This window comes from Stegodyphus dumicola, chromosome 7, assembly GCF_044657685.1.
Source record: "Stegodyphus dumicola isolate Sdum_Otavi_A_Nest chromosome 7, ASM4465768v1".
NCBI lineage: Eukaryota > Metazoa > Arthropoda > Arachnida > Araneae > Eresidae > Stegodyphus > Stegodyphus dumicola.
The window spans coordinates 137,864,338-137,879,587 of NC_140774.1; the positions used below are offsets into that span (position 1 = coordinate 137,864,338).

General features: G+C 33.2%; 1 protein-coding gene across 6 annotated transcripts in view; it reads left to right on the forward strand.

Moving 5' to 3' along the window:
* The window catches only part of Pde11 (Phosphodiesterase 11), a 589,461-nt gene that overhangs the window by 323,122 nt on the left and 251,089 nt on the right, over nt 1-15,250 (forward strand). For all 6 annotated transcript variants that reach the window (XM_085820851.1, XM_085820848.1, XM_085820847.1 and 3 more), the window contains one exon: nt 3,846-4,073. In XM_085820851.1, the coding sequence (XP_085676977.1) occupies nt 3,846-4,073 (228 nt within the window). The remainder of the gene's footprint in view (nt 1-3,845; nt 4,074-15,250) is intronic.

Consider the following 15,250-nt stretch of genomic DNA (forward strand, 5'->3'; position numbering starts at 1 on the left):
TGCTTGTATTACTGTACATGTTTTACTATTTACTAAAAATAGTTTAAACAGCAATTTGCACCTAATATCTGTTTCTTCAAATTGAAAGGTTGCTCTTATTGCATGCTGTTCTTTTTCGAAAGATCTAAACATACTTTTGAGCTATGTATATCTTGACGGTTTATTGTAGTAGAATTAATTTTCTGTATTAAATTACTTTTTAATATTTATAAAAGTGTAATATAGAGCCATTAGGTTATTTTTAATGCAGGAGACGTTCAAAATGTGTAGTGCTTTCGCCGGAACTCGAATACGCGCCGAGTGCGTTACCGTTACATCTGTTAAGGTCTTCTGGAAGGAGGGAGAAAATACCTTATAGCAGAAAATGGTATACATGTCGCAAATAAAGACTATATTAGCTCAAAAAAGTACCCTTAAAGTGCATTTAAATATACTGTTATGAAGCTTTATTTGTTGGTTTAATGAAGTAAAATCGTGAACTGATTAAAATATAACCTCGTTTGACATAAGGAACACAAAGAAATCAATAAGTTGTGTAGCCACCATGGCTGGAAATAATTGTTGCGACATATTTCAGCATTGAAAGGAAGAAGCTTTGCATGTGTGCTTGAAACATATTAGTTTATGAAGATGTTTTGTAGAAGTTCATGTAAAATAGTCACAGAAGGTATACAATGGCCTACGTTTTCGTCAGCCATTGACCAGTCGTGCTTGTATTGCAATATATCGTGAGAAGGGCGACCTAACAAACTATGAAAATTGCTGTTGAACTCCAATGTCCATTGTTCCGTTGAAACTCGGTCTCAAGCAATCTCTGCATATAGGGAAAAACAGAATGTTCTAAAACTTCATAAAGGTAACAGTGGTTGTTGGATGGGATGGCCATATGTGTTAGGTGAATGCGGGAATAAATTTAGTGGCACGGTAAACCATCCATAACTCCAGGTGTCCGACCGATATGACGATGTGACGACCGAATGTAAAATGTTTGATATTTGTAACCTCGATGCTGCCAGACTTGAGTACGACTATCGACAGATAATAGATGAAATAGAAATACGTCTGAAAAACCCGTTTGTGGTATTCGTTTGTCCATGCCTAGTGTTCGATTATGTGTCAAATGCACCACGTACGCCTCAGATGTTGAGTCAACGGTAAAGGCAAAAGTGGAGGCCTACCTTCTGCAGACAGCTAATTCTCTCTTCTGCAGACAACGTCGAATAGTACGTATTAACACAGGTTGTTGTGCAACAAATAATTCTTGTGCTGTAGTTCTTGATGTTGCTGTGGGATCCGTTACTGCCATGTGCACGGTATGCCTGTTCTCTCATACTGTGCTCTGATAAAGTTGTTTTTCATTTCGTTGAAATTTGACGTTATGAGTTGACATGCTTTGAATGCTTTTTTATTTGAAATAGCACTAAATAAAGTTGCAATTCTAGTTATCTTGTATTGTTTATATTAGTTATTCAATTGCTTTTTTATGTAACTGTTCTGACTTTATTGGGTTTTCTACAGAGTTTATACACGCAGTGTTTATGGACCTGTTCATTCTTTGGTTTTAATTTCCATTTTAGGCTTAAAATGGTTATTTTTTTCCATGTAATATTTATATTAAAGATGGTTATTTCGTTTATTGTTTAGATTTATTATCTCTTTATCAAATTTAAGAAAAAATTATGACAGTTTTGTTTTTGCTTTAAGTATATGGTTATATAATTTTGTAAGCTTTTATTTTTATTTTTTTACAGACGACTGCTTTTTATAAGGAAATATGTTCTTCATCAATGATGCATGCTATAAAAGTCAATTATGAATTCCTGAAATTGAAAAATAATTAGATTGTATTTTGAAAGTTAATATTTTTATTCTCTGATGAAAATTTCTTTCTTAGTATTGAAACATATCTAAGTCCTCCCAATTTAATCACACATTCTTCCTTTCTTTTCAAATAACTTAAACATTTTTATTGTCAATTATGATTTGGTACTTATTTTGGGGAGAAACTGATAACTATCTATTTAAAAATTGAAGATTTTCTTTATACTGTTGTGGATGCTATGCTCAGCCAGTTAATGAGATAATTTAATAACTTAAATGATAATTCCAGAATAGATTAAACTTATTTTAATTCACAATAATAAAAAAGACGTTAGGGATACAGCATCAAAGCGAACTCTTTTTCATTTTACGTTTTTTCTTGTTGCCACTCTAGAGAAACTAAACTTCGCAACAACAAAGACAATGTTATACATAGCTGCTACAATATCTCATGGGAACATTTTTCTGCTCAAACTTTTCTTCGCTCAATCGTAAGCCTTCACTGTGTTATTTATTAACAATTAGCAGCATTTAACATAGAATTAACTTGCAGGACTTTCTAAACCTGGTAAACTTAATTTTAAACTTTATTTACTAAATATTCATCACAAAGCATACGTAAACGGTAATAATAATAATAACGCGAAAATGACATTGAAACTTATGTTTATTTTCTGTCTGAAATTTAAAGATTGGTATCTATAAGTAATTTCTGTTGATTATACTTTGTAATTCAATTGTATTAACAGCTGCAACAAGACTGCCCCCCATAGCAGCCCCCAAAACAAATTTTCAGACAGATTTTATTTCAAACCTCTCTGATATGTTGATTTAACCGTTAAGTCACTTACTTAATTTAAAAATAGGCAAATTACGATAACTTTCTAACTGGTATAAAATTTAAATAATAGCAGTCTTTTCTTATTCTTTTATTTGCTAAATTGTTCTTTGATGCATGCAGAAAAAATATATATGTATGTAAAACAATTATAAACTTTTTTATTTCTTACTATAATTTTCAGCTACAGTACCTTGTGGCGTTCTAATTTTGATAAAGTTTCTTATCTTCGACAAAAAACTAATGAAGATAATGCTCATCAATGAACCCGGTTCCTTTCTTAAACTAATTAATATTCATCTAAGAAAAACACTTTTCAGATATTATATACTTAAACAAACAAAACGATTAATCTTATTACAATAATTTGTAACTGAGGGTATTTATCTTTTGACAAGTATAGAAAAAAGTTAATCAAATCTGTATGTTCAAATCTTTAAAGAAGACTTGTATCACAGTGTAAATTAATTAGCTCTATATGTAGATTTTCTGTGGCATTTCTCATGTGTTTTCTTAACGGGAATAAAAATAATGTAAATTTGGACTTCAAGCTAAGTCTTAAACATCTTCTTCAATTTCTTGACATAGTTAATCTCATAATAATGTTAATTAATTAAAGGAAATATATTCACGAGAAATATAAAATTGCGTAAGGGGTACCAATTTTAGGCCAATGTCTGAATATTTATTTAAACAATAAAATTTAAATTATATTTTTTCTCTTTCTTTCCTACATTGTTTCTTTAATTTTATTATATGATCGAATTTTATGTCACGAATTTGTATCCTTTCAGTTCATTAGTATAATTTGTAAAAATGTCTCGAATAATTGCGAAGAAGATATTACTGAAACCATTCCTTCCGTACCATTGATTTCCGTGCTATGTCGGTTGTAACATATAATTACAAGCCAACGAATTTCTGTTGGGAGAGGAAAAGCTCATTCGTAAACCATCGTCTGTAATTACAAACCTCATTATATTCGTCAAACTGCTGATATTGAGTAAAGAAAGAATGGAGTTTGAAAGAGAAAAATAATAAGATTACTACAGAGGAAAGCCTCAACGAAGCGTTCTCGAATTCCATTCATTAAGTGTGCTATGATTTTCTTTTTCTTATCACTTCCTGTTAGAGGAAGTTTCTTCTTATTTTTTATTTATTTTTTTTTTCCTCTCTGCTTTATCAGGTACATTGCGGAAAGCGGGCGGAAGCGACGGCAGGCTGGAAAAGGAGGCCGAAGAGAAGCGAAGTGGGAGCCCCTCTCTCTGGCGACTCCTGTGGCAACCCGGATGGCATCCCAGAGGGGGGTCGACAGTCATTCCCAATAAACTTTCCGATTTCTCTTCAAATATGGGAGAGTCAAGCGATGGCAATGGAGAAGGTCATGGGTGCGAAGGTGGACCAACTGATGAAGGTCAGATGAGACGTTTTTATGACTTAAAAATATTCTAGTTTCTTCTAGTATTTACTCTGAAAACGTTTGCTAAAATTGGAAGCTTTCTGGAAAAAAGATTTTTTTTTTCTCTCTTTTTGGTGAGGTAGTTGTAAAAGTGTAGGAGAAATACAGAAGAAGCCTTTTTTTTTCCCCTAACAGAATTTGCGACAAGTTCTAACTTTACAAGCTTCTTCGAAAGTTTTATTTCTGTAAATATTAATCTTATACTTGTATTTTAATTACAGAATTTTTCAAAATTAGATGGACACTTCTGAGAACAGCTTCCACACTTTAAGTGGTAAAGTTCCATAAGTAAAATGCCTAATTTTACATAGTACTTCTACAGCAAAAATATGACACAATAAAACATTCATGCAAAAACGGGGCACAAGTTCTGTTCAATAAAATGGTTATTTAAAACCCTTCCAAGATTTTTTTATTGTTTTATACATAGCGATAATTCGCTATCTGTCTAGCAAGTTTTCAGAACCAAAGTTCCAGTATCAGGCTAAATATAGCTTTATAAATTAAACTGCATCATTAGAAGTAAGAAAAAGCATACTAGGGCTATATGCCTAAGGGAAGACTTCTTCAAAAAAAAAGTACTTAAATCTGCCTGACATTCCCGTTACGCATGGGTAAAACCATTAAGATTCCCTTGAAGTCAGAGTGATCTGCCTAACGACGAGATGTGCTTGTGGAGATTTTTTTAAAGAAATATTCTTCATCCTAACTTCTTACATATTTACCCTACATGTGGAGGAAACTATGAATACTTCCATGCAGCCAGTCCATACGATGGAAGCTACATCTGGGCCGAGTTACCGAGTTTAAGGCCAGTGCAGTATTCTGGTTGGTTGACATACCAGAATTTTGATGACAGTAAGGATAATTACCTATTGCGAATACAAATGTTAATGCAGCATTATACATTTTAAAGTCCTTAATCGCGGAAATAACGTTTAAACACAGAAAGCTAGAGTTGTGGAAGATAAGTCTATGTGCAGTAAAAAGAATATGCTGTATCATATTACAACGATTGAATGACACCTAAAGTTGAATTTTAGAAGCTAGCGATCCAGTCGAGAAATCTGTAAGAAACAGCAAAGCAGAGTTGTTGAACGTGTTGAGAATCATCGATTTATCATGAAATGACATCCTACATATATCAAAGACATGAATTTAGATGTGAGCGATCGGATATGCAGATGCACTGAAATTCAAATTTGTTGTTATTCGATAACTGGCATGAATATGCCATTAATGACATTTGCAATGCTTAAAATATTTAAAAGACGTTTTCATCAAAAAAAAGTAATTAATGAATTACAGCAAGTGATGAATAACAGCAAATGGAAACACTACATCATGCGTCGCTGAGAAGCATAAACTGGTAGTCAGCTACGGTTTGCCAGACTTTTCGCGGACTGAATCGTCAAATATGGCTAGTGGTTAGTTATACCAACAAGGAGTAATGCGAGATGTTTTTATTGTACGATTTATGCGGTTGTCACGAAAGAGATAGAGAACGGCAGTATGCATTCCGTTTCCCTTATTAACAGAATTTTTTTTTTTTCTAATTTCAGTTTATCAGCATTTTTTTACTGTTATTGTCCTATGGTTATATTAAAGATGCCAGATGAAACGTGTAGTGGAAAAGGTGTCGTCATGGATTTTAAGACTTTGAAAGTTTTGAAAGGGAGATAGATTTTCGCCACAATTTTAGTGATAATAAGTAGACTGACAACATTGAAAACGCTACATTGAAAACGCTAGAAGACTTAGTGACAACAACGATTGTTTCCGCAAACAAAATATGCTCTTCTTATTTTTTGTCGCCCAGCAGTTGCCGAGTGATAAAGTCACTGAACACTGGTAATTCGTCCCAGTTGAAATCCCAGGGAACGGGCTGACTGCATGAGCATTTCCATGGTTTTTACCATTTCATTTCATCATTTTCATCATGTGTTAAACATGGATACGAGCCACTTTCCTTTTACTTCAAGAAGGCATCTTTGCCCTTAGGTAGATAGCCCTCTTGTGATTTACCATAATAAAACAAATCAAACATTATTTCTTTGTCTCGGCCATGTACTATGAATACTATTAAGTTCCGTCAACAAAATAAAAATTTGGTTGCCTTGAAATAATGACTGATGAAAATTTGAATGCCGGCATATATGTTCAGTGTGCATTGAAAGTTAAAGAAAGAAGAATCGAGGTAAGTCCTAGAGAGATATAGTGTAGATAAGATTACAATTATTGACGTGTTACTTAAAGACTAAAAAAAGAGTTCAGTGAACTCTTCGTTCTTATTCTTCAAATTTCAACAATCTGCTTACTCATTACAATATTCTGCTTTACTTCGAGTCAATAGCTTATTTATTTATTATTAGATTAGAAAACATATGCGATTATCGATTACAGCTATTTGCTGAAAGAGAAAAGATGTCATTTTGGAAGATTTTTAAAGAGAAACCATTTTGTATTCATCTACGTGGATACTTCCGAAAAGTATGAAAAAATGACGCTTGAAAAATCAGTCCATCGCCATTTGAACTCTTGAGGCGATTTACTATCGCTCAACTGTCTTTCCACTTGACCACTGGCAGGCGTATTCCAGTCCAGTCCTTATTTAATTTCTGAATCTGGGGTCTTTTGCATCCCCTGGCTTAAATCCTAGATACGCCTGTGGTTCTATTATTCATGGTTCTATTGCATATAAATTTTCTGAATTGTTGCTTAAAATAATTACGCGTTGCAGGTTTATCGTTCAGACTTTCAAACTGATTTGGGTTGCAGAAAATGCTAGCTAATTATCTAGGGCTTAATGCCTAGCCTTCTTTTTTACTCAATTTAGAAAGATATATGTGCCAGTGCTACATGCCAGTCCAGATACTCTCTGATCATGAGTAGCTTGACTTGTTGGAAACTGTTCAAAAACTGAAAACTCATGTTGTCTGTAAGATAACATACAAATACACATAATGCTAAATATGTCCTTTTTTCAACTTTTGCATCTATTTTCCAAGTTATGTGAACGCACTAACTTTATTCTAATACTTGATTATCAAATTTAGTTGCAAAAATAAACTATGAAGAATGTTATTTTGTAATTAAATTCATCCTTATTATGCGTTATTTTATACTCATGTGTGTAGTATAGGTGATTAGACAGCAATTAGGCAAAGGTGTTTCAGTTTAGACAGAATTTCCTCTGATGTACAGCATAGCTTGTACAGCCTATTAGGTTTCCGAAATGAAAAACATGAAAGATCAGTTATGTCGTTACTCTCAAAACTTCCGACTTCCAGCCGGACGGGCTACCAATTTCACTACGATAGAACATACGGCAATAGGTGAAAATTCCTTATATTCTCCCCCACTAAAAGGGCGATTGCGAAGTGGGAGCGAGACCCAGACGGCCGAATCGGGGTGGTGATGAATTATCAACCGCTGTATTTTATTCAGGCTTCCCTTTAGACTTGTTAGGTTTATTTCGGAGCAGGATATATAAAAGTCAACTGTGTGCTAGATCGAACTTGACTTATAAATCTTGCCGTTGCTAACCGGATGTACTGTCAGTGACATCATGAGATCACGAGGCCAAATTAATTAAGTAAAGGGGTGTTAAGAATTTGCACCATCACGAAAAGTTTGGCGTTTGGATTCTGGACTAGAATTTTGTTACATTGCATTACAGGTTTAACATGTAAAACATAGTCGAAAAATTGACCCATAGAAATCAAAGAAATTAGAGGAAAAAAATTTGAAATTAGCGGCTTTATCTGATATTTTCGGAAAAATATAATGTTCGAAAAATCTCAAAATCGCCTAAAGAACAACACGAGATAAATTACTATCTTAAATATTTTCCTTGGAAACAGGCGACAGAAGTAGTGCAGAACTAATTAGTGTACTAGAATTTTAGCAGCAGAAACTTTTACTTTTGAGTATTTTGATACAAAGGTAAATAAGTCTTGGCGAGTTTTAGTATGTTTCTCAGCTTATTTTTAGTGTCATCGCACTGTTTAGTTATGGAAAACATCGTCACATATTAATCATTAACCTAACATTTTGAAGTATCTCAAAAAACAGTATATTTAAAAGTAAGTTAATTACCTACTGATTTTTCTGCAGCTCAGATTGAATAAATACATAAATACTTAAATAATTAAATAAATATAAACTAAATTTAATCAATTAGCGAACAGTGAAAAATCTCTGAAATAAAGCTGATGATTGTTCTGTTATAACAAGTTTGTGGAAATAAATTTTAATTCTCCTTTCAGGCATGTATTTACGAGAGTTATATTTAACTGAAGAACATATTGCAGTATCGCACAGAAAATACATGTAAAATAAAAATTCCCTTGAAAATCTAACGGAGTACTGAACTCCCAAAAATACCTCTTTCCTTTTCCTTTATCTTTTGCGAGACCTTGATATTGTTGAACGCGCACGAAGATATTGGGGCTCTGTACCATCACAGAAGTCTCAACAGTCTAATCACTCGTCTAATATAAAAAATGTGAGAAAATACATTTAGGTTACAAAAAATTGCGAAAATATCTATATCAATTATTTTAAAATGAATGCGAATATTTGAGTTAGTTTATAGGCATTTTCATGTTTTTTTTTTCCCCGTGAGTAACCTGAATACAAGCCAGTATCATTTAGAAAATCTTTCAACGGGGCATTCCTTTCCTTATCCCACAACTGAATGTAAAATTTTCGAAAAAATCTTTGTTTGCAGTTATACAGACATCACTTTTTTTTTTATCAAAATAGTTAGTGTAAAAATTAAAAATAGAAAAAAATCTATCTAAGCATTTGCAGATTTTCATGTAATATAAGTAATCTCTGAGCAATATATTTAATATATGGAGCATAATCTAACTACAAAATTAGCTTTCTTCCCCAGCCAACACGAGCTTTTCTTTCTTTCTTTCTTTTTTTTTTCTTTTTTTTTTTTTAATACAACCGTTTTTAGAATGCGACGTTTACATTTATGTAGGATGACATCGTCCACGACGGATAGATGGCGCTCTACGCTGTCCAACCGAACTGTTCGTAGAAGAGGCCGTTATGAAAAAAAGACGGGCGAACAAGATGTTATGTACTATAATGATATAAAAGAAGATGACATCTGTATAATTTCATGTTCCTGTTTCATCTAGTGTGTTATTATCATTTTAAAGGCTTCTGTGAAATGAGTTCTACAAAATGGGATTCCATACGTAATGAAATCTGTTATCACGCTTTACCATCTCATGTAGTCATCTGTAAATTTTGCCGTCTTTCACCTGCGGAAAAATTTAAATACTGCTTGCTCACAGAAATTCTACTGCTAATAATTACACCTGTCTTTCGATACCATATTGGAATAGAGGAATTTTATTTTATCAATTAATGTTTGGAAGAAATCTGGCTTATAGGATATTCCAGTAAGAAGAGGAGTCTGTTTACTTGCATTTTGTTTTTAGAATGTAAAAAATACTTATATAGTCAAAGAAGAAAAAATGTAAATTTCCGATATCATTCATTTTATGTGCTTACATGCCGTACATAACTACATCAAAGTAGTTCATCATCTATATATTGCATTTATTCTAAATGAGCAAAAATTACACAATACTTTACTGCAATGATTTGCAGCAGACGTTCTTGTGATGTAGCGGATATGCGTTGTATGTATAATAGTTTCTTTGACGAGGGAAAAAAGTTGCAATGATCGGATTTTGTTGACCTGTGAGGGTAACACCACAGTACATAATGTTTCGCAGCACTTAACCAATCAACCAACAAGAAATAATTACGTTCAAATAGTATGCTGAATGATCCCTTTAGAATATTCTTTTATCTTTTCTTTGTTAAGGGATGCATAACCTTATTTTGTATCGTAAGAAATAACAGTATTGTAAGGAAATCATAAATCTTCTTTTCGACCACCGTATCTTCCTTTAACATCCCCTCCTTAAGCAGACAGTCCTTGGGTACTTTCTCTTTTTCTAATATTTTAACCTTTATGCAATTCGCATTTTCTGTAATTTTTCACTCTTATTGTCGGTTAAAAAAACTGTTTATTTTATGAAAACTGTTATGCATCTATAAGTCATCATTCCAAGCAGAGAAATTTGTAAAATAGAATAAAGGGGAAAAAATTAAGTCTGCGTTTTTATTTCAGCCGGATTTGTTTCTGCATGAATGAGTAAATTTTTCAAATGAATAATGGCCTTTAAATATTTTAAACTGTGTTTGAAACCATGTATTAAAACATAAAATCACTTTATTGCATTTACTGAAAATTTATAACGTTACTTTAAGTTACTTTTCAGAACAATGAAATTATATTTTGCGGGAATTTTAAGAACAGATAGCACGGCTTGTGCGCACTTGTGAAATGTTTTCCAGAGATAAAATGTCCTTCCTTTTAAGTCTTGGAAAACTTGTGATTCGGTAAGAAAAATCGTTGTTTATATTGGTACTAGCGCAGTAATCTTCTGTCACTAACTTTCGAATCCCCGCTTTAAAATTTAATCATTGTCAAGACCGATACTGTGACATCGAGCAGTATTGTCCATTAAATTTGGAAGCATCACTGATGGATCTAGCACGACCAAAGAGAGATCCAAGGATCTCATCCCCCTACCTTTTATCCGAAATATTGCAGATTATGTATAATATAGGTCCGTTCGTCCGCTTACACTTATTCGCGCCCAAGCCATCAGTTCGTTACCTCAGTTTAGTGATTCTTTGTGCACAAAATTGGAACTAATCTCCGTGTTATGTTCTATCAGTATGAAGATATGATGATCATCAAGCTCCAAATTAAAATATGATTCTTCTATGAACAGAACGGACCCCATTACCGCATTTGGGGCTGCAGACACCATTTCCAGCAGCCCTCAAATGCGATATTCATCTGTCCGGTTCCTATGCACTTTATGGTGTCTTACATTTAAGGTAACGCAAGCTACAGGTCTCGTACATTCAAGATATTACAATTCTGGGAATTGTTACAATGCAGATTACTGTACGGGATGCGTATGCTGTTAAAACCAATAGTAAGCAAGAAACTTTTCGCGTAGTGCCTAAAGGCGGAGCACGTAATAATTTTTTAAAAATATGTTTTTACAATGCTATTCTCAAACCTGATAGTTTCCTTACTCGTAAAATAGATGCGTAAGTATCATCGCACTCAGTTGCAGTTAAATCATTCAAAAAGTCCACAGAAAGGAGCAGTATTAAAAGACGAAAATTAAGTGCATGAGGGATTTTTCAAATGTCTATGGATTAAAGTCGCTTTATTCAAACTAAACGAATAAGCACTCACGACTAAATGCACGAGACTTTCATAGTAAATGGAAAAGTCAATAAATACAACACTAAATGCTTAACGCTTATGTTATATCTTTATATTTGCTGAACGTTACCACGAAAGAAACTTTCTTTACCTTAGGAAATAATGCTTAAATGGATACAAAAGCATATGAATACATCTTTGACAGATGGAACAATAATGAAAATAATGAGTAACAATAAAATTGCAACTTATTAAAATTGTGAAAGAGAAAACTGAAGTTCCCTATTCTTTTACTGGTATAAATTTTTTTAATTTATCACGCGGCCATTGTAATAGGGGGACCGGAAAGCAATATCGCTTTCTTGCATTAAATTCACATGAAAAAAATTTTAACACGTTTTTATTTTTAATCAATAATGTGATCACCCTCGTTATCAATAACTTTTTGCCATCTGGTGTGCAGATTTTCAATCCCCGCACTGATATAAATCAATTGGTTTTTGAGTAAAGTATCTCAAGATGGCATTTTGGACATCATTCAAATTTTCAAATTTTTCGGCACTAAGAAAATGTTGTAGGGATCGGAATAAATGGAAATCCGAGTGTACGATATCGGGCGAGTATGGTGGGTGATGCAGTACTTTCCATCCCAATTCATTCATTTTTTCCAGTGTCCGTCTTGCAATATCGTGTTGCAGAATGATGCCTTTTCTATTGACAATCGCCGGATATTTTTCGATTAAAGATTGGTTCACTCGATCCAATTTTTCACTCGATCCAAGATCTGCATTAACAGTTTGTCCAGGTTTCAGCAATTCAAAATGAACAATTCCGCGAATACTCCACTAAACACACAGAAGCGCCTTTTGGGGATGTAAACCCTTTGTAACCCCTATTAAAAGTGCCTTTTGCGTTTTGGGTTATCAAACGATCAAAAAAAGGTTCTGTATGATGGTGTCGTTGAAGCAATACGTCGCATGTGATGGATCGGCTAACTTTGTTCTCTTCGGACAGATTATGCGGGACTTAAGCATCTGCTTTGCTTATTTTTCCATTTTGCTTTAAATGTTCTTGGATGGTCGATCAAGGTTGGTTAAGAGAGTTTGAGATGGATTTGCTTCCACTTCTGCCCTTAGCATGTTGTTGTCGACATGCGCAGAAACTACATTACTTTCCGGTTCCCCTATTACCGGATAGTTATTCTTATATTATTATACTATAGTATACCTATTCTTATTATACTATAGTATACCGGATAGTTATTCTTAATATTTATATATGCAAATACTTTAAGTGAAATTATGTGGAATTTGTATTATCTTTTGTATAATTTAACATGAAACACCTCAGGATGCCAAAGCAACGCCGGAAAAATAAGATTACACTGTTTAGTTTATTTAACACAGAAGTAAATGGCTTTCTTTAATAGCCACTTTGGCAAGATAAGGCCAAGCTGCCGATGGTTTTGACGATTGATTTTTGTAACCAAATTATATAAAAAGTCGCCAAGTCGCCAGGTTTGGCGACCATTTGGCGACGTTTTTGTTCACTTGCTCTATAACTAAAACTAGTCCGATCTGTATGTATCTATACCCAATCCTATGTAACTGTAACTGTGTATGCTTTCTAGCAATTTTAAAAAATCAGAGGTACTGGAAATTTCTCGGCGGACGGGGGGGTGGTCTATCTTAAGACTAGAAAAAAGCATCAGTTTTCAGTTTAATTCAGAGTTTAGCTTAAGATATTGAGAGATCACTGTGCGGTCTTAGGGATTTGAGGCTTTTCATATTGCCTTGTGAACCTTTTTTAGAAAAGTGAATCAAGCTCTCATCGTTTCTGTGCCATTCAATTCATTATGAACCTGTACGCAGTAAGTAGCACGGTATTACGTCTCTCAGTTAGGCTCTGAATGATTAATAAAGTTCTGCTTCAAATTTAGAAACATCCTTTATTTATATATATATATTTTTTTTGCTCTATTTCTTTGTAATATGAGACACACTTCATTGCTTTTGTGTCTTCTTTCATTGAATTGTTTCATTATTTGAATAGCATTTCACTCTGACATAATTGTTAAATTTTTAAAATTAACCATTTCATCAACTTTTGTTGTTATAAAACATCGATTTATGTAACTGTGAATTATGAGTGAATTTGTGAAATTTAATCACATATACTTTTTTTAATGAAAGATGGCTACAAAACTTATTTGAATGAAACAATAAGTTCTAAGAAAGCAATCTAGAAATTTCAGGATACGATTTTTCAGGTAGTTCTCATTGCAATAAAAAAAATTCCAAAATTTATTATAGTGGAGATATGATTTGAATAAAATTTTACTGTGCCATAAATTTTTTAATTTTTTTAATTAACCATTCATCAAATTTTTTTAAAGATCGATTTTGTAACTATGTGAGTAAATTAGTGTATCTTAATCGCATATATTTTTTTTAACAAATGATAGCTGCAACACTTCGTAGATTAAAAACTACGATCTAATTCTAAACTACTTTGTAGAGACATTAGGTATTTTCGAAGCTAGAAAGATGAAAAATATGCAATGCTTTCGCCGGGAATCGAACCGTGGACCTCTCAATTACGCGCTGAGTGTGCTGACCAATACACCACGAAGGCTCGCTAAGAAGGCGAGAGAAATGCCTTATATATTCCCCCTTTTAAAGGGAGAGTGGGGTTTTTTAAGGAACCCAATCGCCAAATACTGGGTGAGGAGAATCATCATCCAACACCCTTTTAGTTCGGGCCTCACTACAGAGACATTTGGTATTTTCGAAGCAGGAAAGATGAAAAATATGCAACCCCTTCGCCGGGAATTGAACCGCGAACCTCTCAGTTACGCACTGGGTATGCTGACCACTACACCACATAGGCTTGCTAAAAAGGCGGGAGAAATACCATATAAAGTTTTAAGAAAATTTAGAATACGATATGTTAGATGGTTTTGTTGCAATAAAAAATTCTAAAAATTTATGTAATGCCGTTATTATCGAGAATTTTATTTGCAGTCTGATTAAGATCCAGAGAACTGCGTGAGATGATTTGCAAACTGTAAAGAGAAGGTATTAATTTTTATATATTTCAAACTCAGTGTTTGAAATCATATTTCAAAGCAGACCGTGTTTTTTTTTCTTTCAATTTAATGCATTTAAGGCATTTGACATTACTTTCAGAACCTGAGAGTGTCCAATCACTCTTTTAAATTACTGTATCTAATTACTGAGGCAGTGATAACTTTTTGGCTTTTTTAAATTTTTTTATTATTATTTTATTCAAAGCAAACTCGAACATTTTAAAAGCAGATGATATCGCCTCTTTAGCATGCAGGTTTTCATTTAGAACGACTGATAATATTTAGAAATCATTTTTAAAGTCCATGCCTTTTTCATTTAATCATTTAAGGTCTATTTCCTTTAGAAAGCAGTGATTGCTGATTTTTACCCCTTTGCTCTGAATTTTGTTGTTTATTATGCTATTAGGTATCTTGATTTTAAGGTTCTTAGATTGATCTTGTATTGAAAAATGATATTTGCCTTCACAAGGAAGTGTAAAAATATAGCCTGTGTTTACGTGAGCCATTTTGAATTCATATAAATATTTACGTGAACTCAAATGAGAAAAAAATTTTTTATGAAAATTTTTACTGCAGCCGACAATCATTTATCTCTCAGTACGAATGCAGTTGCCAATTAATTTTTTTAAATTCGTTAATTTCAATTATTTTATTTATCAACATCGTCGGAAAAAAATGAGCAAACTGTCTTTATAAGAGTTCTGTATCCCCGCGAAGAGTTATTTAAATTAAAATATATCAACATAATTTTCCCAAGCATCA